This window comes from Vigna unguiculata, chromosome 2, assembly GCF_037176805.1.
Source record: "Vigna unguiculata cultivar grain cowpea cultivar isolate G323 ecotype 2 chromosome 2, ASM3717680v1, whole genome shotgun sequence".
NCBI lineage: Eukaryota > Viridiplantae > Streptophyta > Magnoliopsida > Fabales > Fabaceae > Vigna > Vigna unguiculata.
This window is the reverse complement of record NC_140793.1, coordinates 9,434,875-9,456,730: the sequence shown is the minus strand read 5'-3', so window position 1 is coordinate 9,456,730 and position 21,856 is coordinate 9,434,875. Positions and strand designations below refer to the sequence as shown.

The 21,856-nt window shown below is 31.5% G+C and overlaps 1 protein-coding gene and 1 pseudogene across 1 annotated transcript; both read left to right on the top strand.

The window, feature by feature from the left end:
• The first annotated feature begins 3,969 nt into the window (after positions 1 to 3,969).
• Positions 3,970 to 15,679, top strand: LOC114170081 (Zim17-type zinc finger protein). The gene is made up of 4 exons (XM_028055565.2): positions 3,970 to 4,168; positions 4,234 to 4,354; positions 5,392 to 5,520; positions 15,174 to 15,679. The coding sequence occupies exons 1-4, from the start codon at positions 4,059 to 4,061 to the stop codon at positions 15,279 to 15,281; spliced, it is 468 nt and encodes a 155-aa protein (XP_027911366.1). The 5' UTR covers positions 3,970 to 4,058; the 3' UTR covers positions 15,282 to 15,679.
• A 3,191-nt stretch (positions 15,680 to 18,870) lies between these two features.
• LOC146888313 (uncharacterized) lies at positions 18,871 to 19,883 on the top strand (annotated as a pseudogene).
• Positions 19,884 to 21,856: the final 1,973 nt, after the last annotated feature.

The window sequence follows — 21,856 nt, the reverse complement described above, 5'->3', positions numbered from 1 at the left end:
TCTCTCAGTCCATCCATTAATAACACAACTTCCTTATAGGATGGTCCATTGATTGCTGCAACTTGTTGTGATGGTGCATGTTGTTGTTGTTGAGAACCAAATGGAACATATGATGGCTGAGGTGGACACTCAAAATATGGTTGTTGCTCATGGTATGATGGTTGCTCATATTCCACAAAAGATGATCTAGGATATAGATCATTTAGTTGACGTATAGTTAACCTACTTAAATCAGGTGCAGAAGTAGGTGTAACAATTTGTTGTTGATAATCGTATGGATCATGTGGTTGCTGTGGATATTAATTATAGTTCACTTGAAAATCACACTATTGATTATTTTCACATGAAAAATTATTTTTCATTTTTTAAAGAGGTTTTCTGAAAAGAAATAAGTTGAAAGCCTGTTGAATAGACTTCTAGGAAAGAAAGGTGCGTCTTAATTGACAACTTAAGTACCTGGTCTTTCCTTAGCCAAAGTGTTCCCCAACTAGTTTCACAAATTTTCCAACAAAATTCCTCAAACAAAAATTATGCTTAAAAAAATAAAAATAAAATAAAGTAACTAAAAAAAATAACTAAAGAAAATAAAATAAATGTTAGAAGAAAAAAAATTGAGATAAAAAAAATGTTAATGATAAATAAAAAATAAAATCAAAAGAAAAAAAATAAAAAATAAAAAAAATAAAAACTAAAATGATAAAAATTCTAACTGTGTTCCCCGGCAACGGTGCCAAATTTGATAACGCTGTCGTCAAGCGATCAAATTAATACTACTTATCTATAACAACTTCAGTATTGTTAAGAAAGTAGCCAAAAAATTAGTATGGGTTAAGTTAACCATAAGTCGTCTCCCAACGAACACGGAATTGATTTTTAACAAGTTAGTTCTTATAATATCTATACAAAAGAGTTAGTCAAATAAAATATCAAAAATATGAAAGATAAATATAAAAAGATAAAATAAGATAGAAACAATAGTAAAGAAAAAATAGGTCGATTCCACTGCTTTTTCAAAATAGGATTCATCATTGGTTTCCTAAAGATTATTGTTATTGATTTCTTGTTTAAGACTTCAAATTAATCAATGTAACTTCTCAATTAATTTGTTGGTGTCCTTACTTTCAACCAAAGTAACTTCTCAATCAAAAGTAAAGACTTTGTAGATTAATCTTAGGAAATTTAACCAAAGTAACTTCTCAATTAAATATTACTAAGCCTAATCATGTCCATTCTTTTACCTCTTATATCTAGTAAAAACTAATTAACCAAAGTAACTTCTTGATTAATTATAATCTAAGTTTTCACCTTTAATCAAAGTAACTTCTCAATTATTAGCAAAAACTTATTCAATCATATGGAAGTTTCTAAAATTAATCAAAGTAACTTCTCAATTAAAAATTAAAAACCCTTGTACTCATACGATTGTTATGTTATGCATATTTAACACTGTGCTAACTTGCTACAATGTAAAAATCATTACTTTTACTAAATTAAGAACCAAAAGACATAGATGAAAATAAATCTCAACAAGAATCAAAAGAACAAACAAATTAATTAATCTAACCTCAGAATCCAATTAAGAAATTACAATGGAATCAACCTAAGAAGTTCAGCACTCCATGAAATACAAAATAAAATAAAAATAGAGAGAAGAATAAAGAGAGAAAGGAAACGAAATTAGACCCCCTAAGGGTTCTTAAACTTCGAAGTCCTGAGCTTTTTTTTTATGCTTCTCCCTTGGTCTCTTTATATAGGAATTGCACTGGGCTTTTCTGTTGCTAAAATCTCTCAAATATCTTTTAAAATAAAGATAAAGATAAATATTTAAAAATATTTGGAGAGATATAGACTATTTGACAAATATAATTGGTTGATAATATCAATATCTATTATAACTAAATAAATTAATTACTTAAAGATATATGATAAATTATTACCAATTAATATTTGTATTAATTTTCCAAATCAACCCTCTGCAATCTCCTCAAATTATCTTCTAAATAATCCAATATCTTCAAGATATATTTGTTTGTTGTGGATCTAAAAAGATTCAAGAAGATCTTGTCATATTTAAAAAGATTTGGTAGTTAATATCTTTTAATATTTTATGATATAATTAAATAAGATAACTATTTAAAAATATCAAATAAAATATCCAAAGATATATTTTTTCCAAATTATCTTCTATCATAAAGATAAAGAAAACCGCAAGGTCCAATTTTTTGTTGCTCTCTTCTTGGCTTAGCCAAACATCTTCACTTTTTCAAGCTTTCCTTATCGTCTTCATGCAATGCTTAGCTTGGATTTTTGTGCTTTTGATAATTTCTTATTCTTGGATTTATCTTTAAGGTGTCATGAAGCTTTAATCAATTTATTTCTACACCTCCATGAGCTCAACTTAACTGCAGCTGCACTAACACACCTCAAAATATCCAAAGAACATTTATGCAACTAAAAAGCTATTTTTAACATGTTTTTGTATCTCATGCTCAATAAACCCAATTATAGGAAATCCCAATTAAATCAATCCTTAAGCACACAAATTCAATTAAATACCCAGAATTAAACATTAAATGAGGGCAAAAATACACACTCATCAGAAAGTCACTAGAGTAACCTCACACCTAATAATTAACATAAAAAAATTTAACTAATGTAAAATTTGCGATGGGTAAAATAATTGACAGAAACATTCTTATTTTTTAACGGTTTAATATAAATGCTAAAATTACACCGCTAATAAAAAATAATTTTTTTGTAGTGGTCGCTCTCCTGCTTCTCAGCCAGACCGTTCTCAACGCCGCCACTCGTTGCTTATGTTGTGTGAAAGGGCTTACAAAAGTCTATTCAAAATAATTCAAAATATGGGTTATAAGCAAGATTAGTAGAAGTAAGTACCCTATTTGAGGAGCCAACACTGAAAACGAAAACGAAAACGAAATGGAAACGAAGCATTAATTGAATGAGATGATGATAAACCCTAGGAAAAAAAGAATAGTGTGGAACGAGAAAAATACGAAAGTTGATAGAGGAGACGAGAGAACAGTGAACCACTATGCCTATAAGAGAGTGAACCAATGATATCAAAATTCAAACCTATGTGCCAGGAGCGAAAGACTGAGAAAAATGATGTTGCCATGAGCAAATGAGAAAGCAAAATGCGTAAGATTGTTGTTAGGAAGTGCGAAAAGTACTGTGTCGAGGTCGTGTGAAGTAGTTGAAGAAGAAAGATGGACAATGTTTGAAATGTCTTATAATTTGAAAAATGATCTTGCTGCAAATTAATTTTATTTATTATAAAATTACTTTCATATATTTTAAAATAAAAATTATCATAAAAATAAAACACTTTTTCTTTAATTTGATAACGATACTTAATTTAATTATTAAAAATAAATCATAACAAATATAATTAATTTAGGATAATTTTATATAACAAAATTTATGTGAATTAATTGTGGAAGGTTTTTTTTTTAAAAAGAAGATAATTTACATGTATTTTTTTAATAAATAATTTTTAAGGAACATTACATATATTTTCATAGAAATAAATTGGCAAAAAATATTATAAGTAATAATTATATATATTTTATGAAATTTGAACTTGGAGTTTGAAAGAAACCTAGACTATTTTCTAGAGGTTTAAAACTAAATTTTTATAATTTAGCAAAGATTTTAAAAACCTATACTATTTTTGAGAGGTTTAACACTAAACCTTTGTAATTTAAATGAAGTTTTAAAAATTTATACTATTTTTCAGAAGTTTAAAATTAAATCTTTGTAATTTAACGAAAGTTTTGAAAACTTACATTATTTTATAGAAATTTAACACTAAATCTTTAAAATTTAACGAAAATTTTAAAAACCTCAATTAAATTAATATTAAATTAATCATTGCTAAGGTTATAGTAACCTTCGCTAAATAACACCTTTAAATGCAATATTTTTTAGTGTGAAGACAGAGTTCAAATCTATAAGAAAATAAATAAAAAATAAAATCACGGTACCATCTTCTATTTCACAAACTCAGTCTGAGAATTGTTTCATACAAACGAATTATGGCGGCAAGCGCACTGTACAGTGGCACTGTGTTTGTTCCTCCTCTCTCTCATAAAACCCCTAAACATGTTCGCTCTATCTGCTTCAATCCTTCTACTAGCCTCTCTAGGTTAGTTTTTCATTCAAAACCCATTTTCTTTCTTTTCAGTTTGAACCCTAATATTTTTCTTTCAGGTCAAGATTTTGTGTAACAGTGGTAGCATCATCGCTTTCTCGTCGGGTGTTTAGAGTACATGGGTTGATGGGCGATGAATCTGGGACTGCCCCAAATCCAGAATTACCCAATTCGGAAGCGGTCAGTGAGTAATTTTATTATCATTGATATTAATTTGAATATTATTATTAATTTGTCTTCAAAAAAATTACATTAACGGATATATATCAATAACTTGGTGAAGTTATTTTAAAAAAAAAAATAGTTTAAGTGATATATTTTTTGTTTTTCTTAATTCCAGGAAAAGAAACCTTAAATTACAATCATTTTGAGAGAAAAGGAGCATTATTATATGCCTGTGAACTAGAAATTATTGTAAGTATCACTTTTAAAATGCTTATCGTAAAAGTCAGCAAACTCAGTATTTACATGTAATTGGAGGACAGTGTAAAAAGCTTTTGCAATGTAATTACATAGTGTTTTTTTTCTTTAGTAAATCAACAAAGAATTTAATATAAATCCGTAGTAAGTGTGTGTATATATATATATATATATATATATATATATATAATAACATTTGCACATTTTACTATGTTATCCTACTCTTGAATATAATATAACTCTGGGATGGATTCTTATTTAATGTCTGTGTAAAAGTGTTACGTTGAAAGTATATATAAATTAAACTCATAAAAAAGGAAGAGAAAACGAGTTATTGTATGGTTTTTAGTTTTTTTATTTTTCTGACTGATTGTATTTTGACTATTTTTGGTTATATTTTGTTAAATTTATGTTTCAATAATTATTACAAAAATATTATCTTGTTTTAACTGTGTCCTAACCTCAAATATTTTCTCCACTATGGCTTGGCAGTTTTTGTTTTATGTGTCTTAGTTCATTTTTCCCATCCATCAGGGAATAACTCGTCCTTGTTCTTAACTCTCTATCACTTCATTATGTAGTTGTAAAGCTAAAATAAGAAGAGTGGATTTTAGTTTACTCCATCCATAATGATATTCTGAAGGCAAACTTATTTTTTGATTAGTTGATATGGACGTACGGTCTTGATTGTATCTTTCTCTTGATGGTAGAGATCATGTTGCATGACTAAAATCTCAAATATTAATTTTGTCTATAGTTCATTGATATTGATATATACTCATGCTTTGCGTTTGTAGGGTGTTAGTATTGACTTGAATCTTCCAAGAAGAAGTTTGCTTGTACAGTTCACATGTTGTGTGTGTGGTGAAAGAACAAAGAGGCTAGTGAACCGGCTAGCTTATGAAAGGGGTGCTGTTTTTGTTCAGGTATCTAGTCTTTCTTGACTCTGAACATTTATGATGATTTGTATATTTAACAGTTTTGTGTAAAAGGTGTTGGCATTCTCTTTTTTCTTTGAATATTGTTTTCATGGTTGGCCACTGTCCAATATTTGATTAAATTTTTTTATATGTTTATGACTCATAATTGGTGTTCTCTAGATTATTAAGTGTGGGATTGGGGACAGGGACAGGGATCTCCCCACAAGGAAGGGGGGAAATACAGGTTGTGCAGGATCTGCCCGAACCTTAGTCTGATATCATATGAATGGCCCCAGGCATTATCCCAGACATAACTTTTGAAGAAGAGTTATTTCATTTTTTTTCAGTGCCCAATTGAAAATAAGAAATAGTTTTAAGATTCAGAAATTGAGACATAATACTTTTGGCGGTTGGATTTTGCTATTGTTTTATTCTGAGATGACGGTTTCTGCATTTAGAACAAATTTGGCAAAACTATTGGTAGATTGAGGATATCTATATTCCTGGAGAGTTGCAGTTTTGGAAATAAATGTCAATATGAAAGTAATTGGAGGCAGAAATGAAGTTGATACTTGGGGGAAAAGACCAAGGGTTAAATACAATATATGATGTTGTTTTGGACAGAGTTCATACAACCAGAAATAAGGAAATGTGAAAATCAAGTCAAATACACAAGAAGGGAGGATTGAATTGTCTATTAATTTTTTTTTTGCAATAATTTGCAAGAACAACGTCTGGTATGGTGAAAAAGAAGTTTTTAAGTCTGATGATTGATGAAATGCAATTTTCGTTGATAAACTCACTATCAAAATGATTTTTGCAAACCTTGTAAAATGAAATCTCCTTCTTTAACATGTCAGACACCAATTTGATATTATGTAATGTAAGAGTTAAATGATGAGATAGATTTACTCTATAGGTTTTTTATATTGGTTCGTATAAGCAAGACTGCCTCCAATTTCTTATCAACTCATTCAAGTTTCACTGTGCAACCACTCCTGGCTAAATTGAGTATTGTGTGGACAAGGGGGCACTCCTGACTAAAACATAATAACAAAGAAAGTGATGAAAAGATCATGAGGATGCAAACTAAAAGAGGGTTTACATCCTTGGACAAATACAAAGTTAGTGTTCTATCAAAAGAAAATTAAACAGGCTAGAGCGTAAGATTGTTGCAAGCATTTTCACTTAAAGATTCTTATGTGGTGTCAACCTTCTTCAAGATGTCTTCAATTTATAGAAGTCTTGAGAAATATAACCATGCAATTTCTTTCTAGTGATTATGTAAACCTGTAGCGTTCTTTGTTCTTCTAGTTGTGTTTGTCCTCGTAGATGTGAGAGTTGCAATAAATGCTCTTTATACAACATTTAAATGCAAGCTTATTCCTTATCTTTGATACACAACATGACTTATATCATACCTAGGTCAGATAACTTTTATCTAATTTTGAGTAATCCCGAGACTGTATGTAGTGAATGATCTTTGCAAAGGTCTCGAACAGTCTTTATAGAGGAGTTGTTGATATTTGACAACTTTGACACACATCGAGAGATCTTTGATGTTGATATTTCTTGTGAGATCTTCTTGGCTGTCAAATGAAAGAATATTCTTTGCAAAAATATAGTATAAGCATTTATAAGTTGACTTGTACTATATAATGCTGAAAACTACCTATCTTATCGTCTGTCTAAGCTTAAACTTATTAGACATAGATACATTTGCAAGTTCTTTGGTATGTGGTTAACAAACAAATAACTGCATCTGTCAATATCTGATACTTAAAGAATGCTCTTTTACGTACTTTGTTGTGAAACACTTAAACAAAATCAATTAGGGTAATGTTAGGTTTGCTTAAATTTGATCTAGCAAGGACACATTGAGTGGGATGTTCGAGAGGGTAGGAGATTGGATGTGTTAGATATTGTTTGATATTATTAAGATATTGTTAGATATTGATAACTACAATATCAAACAATATCTTCTATTTAATCTTTTTATTTTCAGTTACTCTTTTTACTTGTACCTCTCTCTATTATAAATAGATTACCCTATGTGTGGTTTATACACAAGGGAGATTAATCTCAATCCCTATTTTCTTTATTCTCAACATGGTATCTAGAGCTTAAGTTTTTTTTTTTCTTCGCTACCGCTGCCTCCGCCTATGCCGCCACCGCGTTGCTGCTACCGGAGCCGCCGCCGGAGCCGCTGCCGGAGCCGTCACCACCGTCGCCGCTGAGTCGTCGTCGCCGGAGTGTTAGTTCCGACCGGCGACCATACAGTTCTGATCGTCCCTCACGCGCCATTCGAAGCCGCGTCTCGTCCAGTTCCTCCATGGCGTCTTTCGCTGCCTCTTTCAGTTCTGAAATCTCTTCTGTTTCATCCGATATACTTGTTATGTTCAACAAATTTCTCAAATGGTATAAGGATCAACAGTTTTCTAGTTCCACTGCATCTGTTGCTCACACAGGTACATCTTTTGTTGGTCTGACTCAATCTTCTTCTCCTGGTCCTTGGGTTTTTGATTCAGGAGCCACTGATCATATTACTGGTAACAAATCTTTGTTCTCTTCTTTATCCTCTACTAATCCTTTACACTGGCTGATGGTTCTGGAGTCTCATCTCATGGTGTTGGCACTGTTAAACTTTTTCCTTCTTTAACCATTAATAATGTTCTTTATGTCCCTGGGTCTCCTTTTAACCTGTTGTCCATCAGTTGCCTAACTCATTCTCTTGATTGTGTTGTTTCTTTTACCAATAATTCTGTCTGTTTACAGGACCGGAGTTCGAAACAAGTGATTGGCACAGGATATGAGTCTCATGGTCTTTATCATCTTTGTCCCTCTACACACGGTGCAGTTATGGAGTCTCCCTCTCTTATTCATGCTCAGTTAGGTCATCCAAGCCTTGCCAAGTTACAACAGTTTGTCCCTGCCTTGTCCAAGTTGTCTCGTTTGGATTGTGAGTCGTGTCAATTAGGCAAGCATACTCGTACTTCTTTTCCTCGTAGTGCTACACGTGATGCTTCGTCCCCTTTTGCCTTGGTTCACTCTGACATTTGAGGTCCTAGCCGCGTTAAGTCTACTTTAGGTTTTCAATACTTTGTTACTTTCATTGATGATTATTCTAGATGCACTTGGTTATTTTTAATGAAACATCGTTTGAAATTATTTCATATCTTTCAATCTTTTTTTAATGAAATTAAAACTCAGTTCGGTGTTTCTATTAGAGTTTTGCGTAGTGATAATGGCCGTGAATATCTTTCTCATTCTTTCAAACAATTTATGGCTTCTCACGGCATTCTGCATCAAATTTCTTGTGCTTATACCCGTCAACAAAATGGTGTAGCTGAACGTAAAAATAGACATCTTATGGAAACCACTCGCTCTCTTTTAATTCATGGCGAGGTTCTTGAACATTTCTGGGGTGATGCCATTCTTACTGCCTGTTATCTCATTAATCGTATGCCTTCTTCGGTTTTAAAGAATAACATACCTCATTCCATTTTATTCCCTCATGAACCTCTTCATCCCTTATCTTTAAGAGTTTTCGGGTCTACATGTTTTGTTCATAATTTTAGTCCTGGTCTTGACAAGCTTTCTCCTAGATCACATAAGTGTGTTTTCTTAGGGTTTACAAGATCACAAAGAGGATACAAATGTTTTTCTCCTTTTCTTAACCGTTATTTTGTGTCTGCAGATGTCACCTATGAGTTCTCCCTTTATTTTAAGAGTCAATCTTCACCTCTGACTCCATCCAATCCTGACAACTCTTCTAATACCTTTAATGTTCCTATTATTTATGACCCTCTTACTGTGTCTTCTTCACCCTCGGTTCCTGCTCCACAGTCACCTGCTCCTCCACCACCTCTTCAGGTTTATAGTCGCCGTAATCGATCACAACCACCACCATGTGACTTCACTCCAGTGCCAACTACTCTGTCTCCTCCGGCTCTGACACCTGAGTCTGACCTTCCCACTGCCCTCCGAAAACGTATGCGTTCTACCCATAATCCCTCTCTCCATTATATTGCTTTGAGTTATCATCAATTGTCATTACCTTTTTATACATGTCTTTTCTCTCTTTCTTCTGTGACCATTCCAAAAACTGTCTGTGACGCTTTAGCCCATCCTGGTTGGCGTCAGGCCATGGCAAATGAATTAAGTGCTCTTCATAATAGTGGAACTTGGGAACTGGTCCCGTTGCCGTCTGGGAAATCTGTTGTTTGTTGCAGGCAGTGTTATTGATATCGGATAACGAAAAATATCGGATACCCTAAAAATCCTTTATAAAGTTATGGCGGAAAGCTTAATGGGTTATGGCGGAAATATTAGAATCGAAAGAAATATAATATATAGATATAAATAATTAAAAAAATTTATACTTTGTCTATAAGAATGTGAGAGGTGGCCACTGCTAGTGAGTGGCGGAGACAGGCGGCGACCGGCGTTGGACGGCGGCTACTGATGATGAGCTGTGGCGACCAGCAACAAGCAGCAAGGCCAGTCCAAGAAAAAGAAGAAGATAGACTTGGAAAGGGTTAGTGGGAGTAATAGGTTAAAATAAATGTTTATTGGGCCTGGCCCAAATTTTTATTAAAACATTAGTTGGGCTTTTAACCCACTTAATATAGAAAGAAGAGAAGTATTCAACCCTGAAATTAGGGTTTCAATGTGCTCAGCTGCATCTCTTGGCAAGCAAGGTTTCTCAACATGTCGCTGCCGCTACTTCTTCTCTACTTCTCTGCTTCTCCACTTCTTCTCCACACCGTCCCGCCATTTTCGCCATAGCCGTTCTGCACCCACAACTCGTTATAAAAAAAGCCGTCGCCCATGGCCGCCATAAGAAACCCGCATCGCCACTGCATTTGTATGATGGCAGGCTAAAAGACCGCCACCGATTTACGCCATAACGTTGCCATAACCGGTTTTTAATAACACTGGTTGCAGGTGGGTGTTTGCTATCAAAGTTGGACTTGATGGTACTTGATCGTCTCAAAGCTCGTCTTGTGGCCAAAGGTTATACTCAAATTTTTGGGTTGGATTACGGAGATACTTTTTCCCCCGTGGCAAAGATGGCTTCTATTCGTTTATTTATCGCCATGGCTGCTCTTCAACAATGACCTCTTTATCAACTAGATGTTAAAAATGCTTTCCTCAATGGTGATTTGCAAGAAGAAATCTATATGGAGCAACCTCCTGGATTTATTGCTCAGGGAGAGTCTTCTGGGATGGTATGTCGTCTTCGCAAATCCCTATATGGCCTAAAACAATCTCCTCGGGCTTGGTTTGGAAAGTTTAGCAATGTTGTTCAGCAATTTGGTATGACTCGGTGTGAAGCAGATCATTCTGTCTTTTATCAACACTCGAGTGCTGGATATGTTTACTTGATAGTATATGTTGATGACATCGTTCTTACCGGAAGTAACAACCATGGCATCTCTCAGTTGAAACAACATATCTGTCACCATTTTCAGACCAAAGATCTTGGCAAACTCAGATATTTCTTGGGTATTGAGGTGGCACAGTCTAATGATGATATTGTTATATCTCAGAGAAATTATGCCATGGATATTCTGGAGGAAACTGGGTTGATGAGTTCAAAGTCTGTTGATACACCCATGGATCCCAATACTAAACTTCTACCAAATCAGGGGGAGCTTATATCTGATCCTGAGCAGTATAGACAAATGGTTGGGAAATTGAATTATCTTACCGTTACTCGTCCTGACATTTCCTTTGCAGTCAGTGTGGTAAGCCAATTTCTTAATTCTACATGTGAAAATCATTGGAATGCAATCATTCGCTTCTTGAAGTATATTAAAAAATCTCCTGGAAAAGGATTGTTATATGGTTCTAATAACCATACAAGAGTTGTTTGCTATTCAGTTGCTGATTGGGCAGGATCTCCTCCTGATAGAAGATCTACATCTGGGTATTGTGTCTCCATTGGTGGTAACTTGATCTCGTGAAAAAGTACGAAACAGAATGTTGTAGCAAGATCCAGTGCAGAAGCAAAATATAGAGCTATGGCCTCAGTTGCATGTGAACTTGTTTGGCTCAAGCAATTGCTTCAAGAGTTACAATTTGGAGATGTTACTCAAATGACACTTGTGTGTGACAATCAGGCTGCTCTTCATATTAGCTCTAATCCTGTCTTTCATGAGAGGACCAAACACATTGAGATTGATTGTTATTTCGTTCGGGAAAAGGTTATGTCTGGAGACATCAAGACTGAGTTTGTTAACTCAAGTGATCAATTAGCAGATATTTTTACTAAGTCTTTACGGGGGGCCTAAAATTGATTATATTTGTAACAAGCTTGGCACATACGATTTGTATGCTCCAGCTTGAGGGGAAGTGTTAGATATTGTTTGATATTATTAAGATATTGTTAGATATTGATAACCACAATATCAAACAATATCTTCTATTTAATCTTTTTATTTTCAGTTACTCTTTTTACTTGTACCTCTCTCTATTATAAATAGATTACCCTATGTGTGGTTTATACACAAGGGAGATTAATCTCAATCCCTATTTTCTTTATTCTCAACAGGATGATTCAATTTTTCACATTTTTTATTCTAAACCATTGTGGATATGCATGATCCAACAATTCAGATGTATCTTCTCACTATCATAGCAAACTTCTTCTACTTAATATGTATGCCCAAAGAGAGTGAGCAAATATAATTATGTTATGCATATGTAGTCAAGCTCATGTTTATTTTTTCCTTTGTTGCCTAAGTTCATAGCTTTGCTTATACAAATATACTTGTTATATGGAGGAGAGAAAATATATATTATTTTTTTATGCATAATTAATATGATGTAGCCTTTGCTCACCTTTACTTTGTTGTCAGTTGCCAGTTAATAGTTTTGGTTATATTGTTATATGTTGCGACTTTTTCCCATTAATAATTTTTGTTTTCTCTACTCTTCTACCCCTTGTTTTCACGTACTATAATGTAAAGATAATGAGAGTGTGATATACATTGCAGCACAGATACTTAGTTTTCTATAACTAAGTTATTAGTGATTGCTTGTTGCTTAAAACTTGGTAACCCGTTTGCTCAAACTAAAGCTTCATTTTCTTGACATTTGCTTTTAATTTAGTATTTTTAACTGTTTTCAGAGATGATATAAGACTTGCTTTGCCAACTTATCCCTGTTTTTAGAGATGTTTTGGAACAACCCATCTTGGTTTTGTCTCTAAATATATGGGTGAGGTTTCATCGCACAAGGATTGACTGTAATCTAAATCCTTGTATCATAAAATTTGCAAGGCTGATTAAGGCACAGGAAAGAATTAGGTTCAGCCTCAAGGATGATGCTCTTAAGGATCAAAAGTAGTCTTGGTCACCACTTACAATGTAGTAGCCTGGAGAAAGTCCTTCCCAAGGACACGAGTTCTGCAATTATCCTCTTCCAAAAGCTAAGGTTGAATATAGTTCTCGGAGTTACTTTCTCAAATCTGCATAATGTGAAAGAATTCATAGAGACTCACTCTTGCCACAGAATGCTTCATGCAAAATTCAATGCTAAGCTACAAGATTGCTAAAGAGTAGCTTCCTCTTCTGCTTTTTGATTGCGGATTGGTTGTCTTTCTTTCAAAAGCAAAGCTTATCCCTTTCACTCCTCAACCTCGACCTCACAAGGAATTGTATTGCAATCCACTTCTTCCATTAATTCCCCATAATGAAGTTGTCAGCTGTAGACTATCCTTATGATCAAGTGGCCAAACTCATTATAATGCTGGATTCTTGATTTCCCATCCATTTGGGTCAATTGGTTTGTTTTGTTTGTTAAAATGAAAGAGAAAGAGGCATATGCTGTGTAAGGATATGACCTCCTATTACGAAGGTCTATGAAAGAAGAAATAGGGGAAAGAAAATACAACTAATTGTTTTATTCAATTAGCTGAGGAATTTGTTATTAGTAGTTATGTTTGCTGAGAAATCTGTCAGTGATTATGTTGTTGCGAAGCCTGTACGTATAGGTGTGTTTTCAGGTTTTGCAGGCATTGGAGAATCATTGAATAGTAGGATTCTAGATCCTCGAAGTGCCAAAGGTGTTCTTCGTAAACTTCTGAAACTTCTATACGAAATCCTCAGTCTTTGTCTGAGTTTACTTTCTTTTTTTGGGTTTTTGATCCAGTTTCAATAGGACTGAATCCTTAATGTGTATTAAGCACATAGGGTTATGCATTTATAAACAAGAAAATACAGAGAGATGGGCATAAGCCCGTTACATCTATCTGTTAATAAGTTTGATCTTGATCTTTTATGTTGCCCGAAAGCCTAGCAAGGATCGATATTTGTTTTCCTTCTCTCCTCTAGATAATGGTTGGTTTAACTCCCTTTGAAGTCAGACATCTTGTCATCTCTCCTGCATTGATAGTCTTGCGAGTAAGCAACTCTCTCTGTAGTGACTCTAGGCAATAGTCTTACATGCTGATGCTCTTATTTGAGAGATGGAGTTGGGAATATGTTTTTAGACTTCGTCACTGAGAGCAACTAACTACCATTATATCAAGGCTTATAGATGGAGACCTGGTTCCTGGTAAAGCATTATTCCCTGGGCAAGACTAATTAATAGGTTGAAAGAAAGATTTAGGTAGCTCAGAATCTAGTGAAGTCGATTTTCTTGTCTTTGATTATGGGGATTGAGTTTCACATCCTAGCTCCCCCTGATAAGGATTCATTTTACTTTTATCACTTAAGGTGTTTGTGAATAAGAAAGCTCTAAGAAGAGAAGGATTCAATTAACAAAACAAGATAGCAATGACTTGAACAAGTAAAGTGGCATGAAGAACATGAAATAAACAAGAACATAAGACTAGGGGGTGCAAAAAGCAATCTACAAAAGAAAGAAACAACATAAGTCAAGGAAAACTAAAACAAAGGAGAAACACTAAGCAAACTAAAATAAGTGAGTAAGGTGGAGGCTTCCTGGGAAAAGTCTCTCCATCCTCATGAGGAGTCATGAACTCATCACCCCCACTTGAAAGCTTCCTCTTTATGACATACCTGCCTTTCCCACCATTACACGCAACCCGCTTTTTGGTCGTTTCCATAAGAAAGAATTGATTGACGAATCTCCTCTATAATATATTTTACTGGCTTGAAACTTTCAGTCTCTCACTCTTTATAGAAGGTTCTTTTTGTCCAATACGAGGCTAGCATCTCTCTCAGCTGCAAGAAGATAAACTGCATTGCCAAGCTCCAACTCTGCTTTTAGCTACGTGCCATATGAACTCCACGTTTGTGTATTTTGCATATTAATACGTAGCTTATTATTAACGTGGAATGCCAAATTTTTCCTACAACAAAATGAAATTCCCAGCCATTTACCCTCTGCTGGAATTTGTGTTTGTTGCTGATCATATAAAGGAAATAATTGGATTTCATGCTTTTTCTGGACATTTAATAACTTATGGAATGGCTAATGCATTGGATCATGAATGCAAGTGTTAAAAATGTTAATTTGTGTCCATGGTGTTGCGGCCAAATATGTGGTTACCTTTTAATCCTGTTTTGCCAAGTATGCTTTTTGTTCAAAACTTATTTTATTTTCTCACTTTCTATAGAGATATTTTGCAAATTTAATATAATGCGAGCACTTATTCTGTGTAAATAATTTGAATTTCATCTTGGTAGTGTGCAGGATGTCTACGGCATCACAAATTAGTTGATAATCTTGGACTTATCACAGAGTATGACTTTCGGGAGAAAACAAACATCGACTCAGAAACTGATCGAGTTTGATGTAATAACTTTTAAAAGTAGAGAGACATTTGACCTTATTATTTCCATAATTAAAAAATTCAGACCCATTACTATTTCTGAGCAAAATCACAACAACAAAAAAAAGGAAAGAATCAGTTATAGATTCTCATTATTCAGATTGTTGCTGGTGTTGCATTGGGAGTTAGCTGGCAGCAGAATTAGCCAAAATGTTAAATGTTGTGATGTGATTGGGAATGGAAAGTGTTTGCTGCTTGTATATGAGCTATGGTGAAGCTGAAGGTTGATGTATGGTGTGGACCATCTGTGGAAGGAAATATGTAGCCTTCAAGTGATTTTGACTTCATTTAAATATTAACTATCTAATAACAAACGTTTACAATGGAAAAAGTGGAGGTTTCATGTAGTTTCAAGCAGAAGTCCTGGTCATTTAAACATTTATAAAAGCCTCGTATTCAAAGTTCATATTATAATTATGACCTTAACTTGAGTTTGAAGTAGACTTGATTTTCATGTTTATAAAATAAATGGTAAATGGTTGCGTAGGTTCATGATTGGGCAAGGAGAAAAAAGGACAGGGAATAAAGCCTTTCATGTCAATCAACTGTTAAAAAAAAAAACTGCTATTTTTACTTAAGACCACTGAGTTTTTATTATAATTATAAGTAAATTAAGAAGTTAAAAATAAATATAATTTAAAATAAAGGTCATAAATTTAATAATGTTCATGTTTGATAAGAAATATTAATTTTGACATGTATGAATGTAATTTTAAATTTTACATTAACTATTATTTTTAATATTTTATTATTTGATTTATTAATTTTGTTAATATTTAATTTACTGTTTTATTTAATATTTTAAAATTTATTTTCATTAGGTGAAAGTAGCTTAGATATATTAAAAAAGTTCATCAAAAAGTCCTCATTCTATAACTTTTTTTATTTTGAATTTTAAATGCAAATTTTATTAATATGTTTTATAATTTTAAATTTTAAATTTAAATTTGATTATTATATATTTTAAATTTTTCGTTGGCAATATGAATTTGTGTTTTAGCAAAATATTGAAATTGAAATGGTTAAGTGTTATAATTATAATTTTAAATTAAATATTATTTAGAATTAAATATGTTTTTTGTCTAAAAATTAGAATTAGTCCCTTATTGAAATTTTGAATTAATTTAGTTCTCAAACTTTGAAAATGTATGGATTTGATCATTTTAACTATATTTTGTTAAGTTTATTTGACATTACAAATGTGTTTCAAGATAATATTTTAACTAACATTAAAGCGGATATATGTCATACGGTATAACTTAAATGCTATTATGAGATGCGTTTGAAATATTAAATAAATTTCATACATTTGGTTAAAATGACTAAATCTACATATTTCTAAAGTTGGAGGACTATATTGGACTAAAGTTTTGAAGAAAGACTAATTTCAATTTTCACACGAAAAGTTAAGGGAATAAAAACATATTTAACCATATTATTTATAATCATTTATTATTTAGTTTATTAATAATATCATTATTTAATTCTTTATTTATTGTTTTATATCATTATTTAAGTTTCATTATTATGTTATTGTATTACTATATTATTATTAAATATCATTATGTAATATAATAATTATTAATTTTTAAAAATTATTAAATTTGTGGAATTTTCATCTTTTAGATTTTCTACAAGTCAAACATTTCTGAAGGTTAATTAAGGATTTAAAATAGTTCATTAAAAATGTTTTATTTTTTTACAATTTTTGTTGGATTATAAATTTTTTATTTAAATTTTGTTATCATATTGTTATATTGTTTTTAGATTTGAATTTCAAAATCAAATTTTGTTACTATATATTACGATGTGGTGTTTGACACATTTCGTTAGATTATACGCAACTCTATTCATGGGTATGTCAAAGGAGACATGATCAAACTTCGAGAAATCTGGGAACACAGTACGGTCCATCCTAAATAAAAAAAGAAACTCAAATAAATTATTTTAAATAAAAAATAAATTAAAGATAAAGATAAATATACAAATACTCTCAACTCCAAATTTTCGATAAAATAAATCAAAACTCAAAATCTTAACAAATCAAAATTCAAGATTAGTGAACCAAAATTGAGTGAATGAAATAATCTTCAAATATATCTATTTGAATATCTTTATATCTCATTTTTTGATCGCAGAAAACGTATACACAATATATAAAAGTCTTAAGAAATAATATACAAAGAGACTTACAAAAGATACAAAGAAGAAAAATACTTTGTTGGTTGAGTTTAATGAGCAATACATCAGAGGCCATTGCAAAGAAGCCAATAGGAGAAAGAAGGAAGAAGCTAAGTTTAGTGAGTGACGCATCAAAGACCATTGCAAAGAAGTCTCTTGCAGGGAAAAGGAAGAAGCATCGAGCAAAAGAATAGGAAAATAGAGGCATTTTAAGAGGAAGAAAGAAGTAAATATTAAGAGAAAGAAATGTCTAGAAAAGGGTACTCTTTACACCTCTTTTTGTTCTACCATATTAAATGTTAATAATTTGACTTTTTAATATTTAATATTTTAAATGAAATAGTACTTTCATATTCTCTACATTATCCATCAATGTATTTGCTTAATCAATGTATTTGCTTGATGTAATAAGTTATAGGTTATAGGTAGGGATGACAAAAATACCTGCATCCGCGGTATCCACGAATAAAATCTATGACGGATAGTTAGTACCAGCGGGTATTTATTTCTAGCAGGTAGCGAGTATTTTAATACCCGTTTATAAATGGGTCGGGTGTGGGTATCATATTATCTGTACTCGTAGATATCCGCAACCGGTAAAAAATTTAAATTTAAATTTAATTTATATTTTATTAAGTTAAATTTAATTAAAATTAAAATTAAAATTATATTTTATTAGGTTAAATTTAATTTAATTTAATTTAATTTATATTTTATTTTATTTAAAAAATTTATAAAATATATTTTTTTTAAATATTCGCGGGCATGCGGGTATCCACAGGTTCTCGTGGATTTTAAAAAAATTCACGAGTATTCTTTAAATATATTCTTTAAAAAAATATATATATTTTTTTTTCAGATTGGATTGCGATAATCACTATCCGTACTTGATTTGATCCATTGCCTTCCTTAATTATATGTCTCTCATATTTGTAGTACTTTATTGATTATATAGGTCTGCTTTATGTAATAGGTATCACATGAGGTACTAAGTTCTTTATTTTTTTACAATAATCATACTGAAATTAAAATAAACAATATAAAATAATGTAATAATTTAATATTATTTTAAAAATATATTTTATTATAATTAATTATATTTTAGGACATATATTTTATATTCATTATTACATTATACATGATGTTTTATTAGTTTTTAATTTCATATTTCAATACATACATATGTGTTACATTATTTTATTTAAATTATAAACATAAAAATATAAGTTTTATATTTTGAATTTAATTTTATAAATATATTAGGTATAGAAATTATTTAAATCATATACATTTATTTTATTTTTAAATTATAAATATTAAGTAAATTTTGTATTTTCAATTTGTTTTATTATAGGAAATTAAGATGAAATCAAGCTATTGAACAAGAAGATGAAACAAAACCTCTTTGGAGATATGTTTCAAAGATAAGAAAAATTTCCGATGGTGGAAATTATATGATCAAGTGTAGTTTGTGTGATTTTGAATTTAATGAATCTTACACTCAAATGAGAACTCATCTCTTAAAAATTAAGGGAGAAGGGGTTAGAATTTGTCAAAAGCTGAATGCGTCAAAACTTGTTGAGTTTAAAAGATTAGACAATGAAGTAACTTTGAAAATAGAAAATTCAAAGAAGAAAAAGGTCTCTCTACCACCTATATCTGAGGAAAGAAAGCAGACAAGCAATGGTGTTCACCAAAAACTCAAAGGTCCTTTAGAAGCTTCTTTCAACATTCAAGCTAGAGATTCTCTTCGGTGTGAAATTGCAAGGATGTTTTATTCTTCAGGATTAGCATTTCATCTCGCAAGAAGTCCTTATTATAGGAGAGCATTTTCTTATGCTGCCAATACTTCTAACCTTAGTGGATATGTATCACCATCATATAATAAATTGAGAGGTCCTCTATTTGAGAAAGAAAGAAGTCATGTAGAAAATCTTATGCAACCTATAAGAAAATCATGAAAGCAGAAATGTGTGACAATTGTTAGCGATGGATGGAGCGACACTCAAAGAAGACCTCTTATCAATTTTATGGCTATTAATGAGAGTTGAGCAATGTTTTTGAAATCAATAAATGGATAAAAGATAAGGATTTTATTGCCAAACACATGAGAGATGTAATTATGGAAGTTGGACCAAAAAATGTGGTACAAATTATAAGTAACAATGCAACAATATGTAAGGCAGCATGTATGATCATAGAATTATAATTTTCTTCAATCTATTAGACTCCTTGTGTAGTGCACACATTGAATCTTGCATTGAAAAATATTTGTGTAGTAAAAATACAGAAAGAAATAGTGATCTTTAAGAATTTTCTTAGATCTCACAAATTGTTGATGGTGCTACATTTATTAAAAACTTCATTATGGGACACTCTATGAGATTATCAATGTTTAATAAATTCAATTCATTGAAGTTTCTTTCTGTTGCTCCAACCAGATTTGCTTTAAGCATTATAATGCGCAAAAGATTTGGAAGTTTGAAAAGAGGACTCCAAGAGATGGTAATTGGTAATGAAAAAGTGGATAATGTGGATAATGCATGAACAGTGAAAGAAACTTTATTTAATGATAATTGGTGGATGAAGGTTGACTATATACTTGCTTTTACTGCCCCTATTTATGATGTTCTAGAAAAACAAATACGAATATGACTACTCTTCATTTAGTGTAGGAAATGTGGGATTCAATTATTGAAGATGTGAGAAAGATCATATACCAACATGAAATAAAGGCACAAGTTGAACATTCATCTTTTTTTGAGGTAGTAAACTCAGTATTAATTGATCGTTGGACTAAGAGTAACACATCTCTTCATTTCTTGCTCATTCTTTATATCCAAGATAATTATATTATTAAATTATTTTATTATTATATTTTTTTTGTATACGTCTTATTTATAATATATAATGTTATGTTAATTTATGCTTATGTTTTTTTTTAATATTGTAGATGTTATAGTGATGAATGGTTAAGTGAAGATTCACAAGGACGTGCCCCACATGAAGATGTGGAACATACTCATGAAAGGAATAAATGTTTTATGAGGTACTTTAATGATGTGGATGTAAGGAGACAAGCAAATATAAAGTTTGCAAACTTTTCAGATGAAAGAGAAGATTTTGCAAATGGCGACTCTATAAGGGATAGAAGTAAATTGGATGCAAAATCATGGTGTATTGTTCATGGATCTCATGCACAACATTTCAAAAGATAACTCTTAAGTTACTTGGACAACCTTGTTCTTCTTCTTGTTGTGAAAGGAATTAGAGTACCTACTATTTTATACATTCTTTGAAAAGAAATAAGATGACACCTAAAATGACGAAATATTTAGTATTTGTCCACAGTAATCTTTGCCTTCTCTTAAGAAAATCCTTCTCTCAAGAAACTCCTCAAAGTACAAAGAATAGGAAACTAAATTGGGGATATTGCAGAAGTTGACTTTTCATTGGAAGACAGTGAAATTCTTCAAATTGCTAGCCTAACTCTTGATAAACCAGAATTAGAAGAAGTAATTTTTCAATGAAGATGAACAAATATGAGAGCTAAACATTATGATTTACAGACTTGTTTCTTTTGTTAGACTTTTATTTTTTTATAATTGTTTTTCTTGATTTTTATATAAATATTGATCTTCATTTTTTTAAACTGTAATTGTTATATATATATATATATATATATATATATATATATATATATATATATATATATATATATATATATATAAAGACAAAGTTTATCTATTAAAGAATGCTTTGTATAGTTTGAAATAGGCCCAAGAGTCTAGTACAACAAAATTGATGAATTCTTATCAAATCTAGGCTTTGTTAAAAGTCTTAGTGAATCCACTCTATACATCAAAGATAACCAAGCTAATTTTGTTCGGATTTCTCTGTATGTTGATGATCTCCTAGTTATTGACAGCACCCTGAGCTTATTCAGTAGTTTAAGGATGATATGTTGCAGGTTTTTGAGATGATAGACTTAGGAGAAATGTTATTTTTCCTTGGTATGGAGGTTAAGCAAAAGAATGGTGAAATTTTCATTAGTCAAAGAAAATATGCAAAGGAGATCCTGAAGAAGTTTAGAATGGAAAACTATAACAATATGAACAGTCCTATTTGTCAAAAGGAGAAGTTATGCAGAGATGATGTTTCAGAACAAGTGGAGGAAGCACTCTACAAAAGCTTAATTGGTTGCTTAATGTGTCTCATAAAACAAGACCCAATATATTGTATGCAATAGGTGTACTTTCAAGATTTTTTAATTGTCCCAAAGAATCTCATTTGAAAGTAACAAAGAGAGTGTTGAGATATGTCAAGGGGACTTTAAATTATGGCATCAAGTTTTGT

Bases quoted from the DNA above. Each gene is read 5' to 3' on its own strand.
- LOC114170081 (XM_028055565.2), top strand. From the start codon at position 4,059: ATGGCGGCAAGCGCACTGTACAGTGGCACTGTGTTTGTTCCTCCTCTC. The intron at 4,169-4,233 runs GTTAGTTTTTCA...TTTTTCTTTCAG, and splicing joins CCTTCTACTAGCCTCTCTAG to GTCAAGATTTTGTGTAACAG. The intron at 4,355-5,391 runs GTCAGTGAGTAA...TTGCGTTTGTAG, and splicing joins AATTACCCAATTCGGAAGCG to GGTGTTAGTATTGACTTGAA.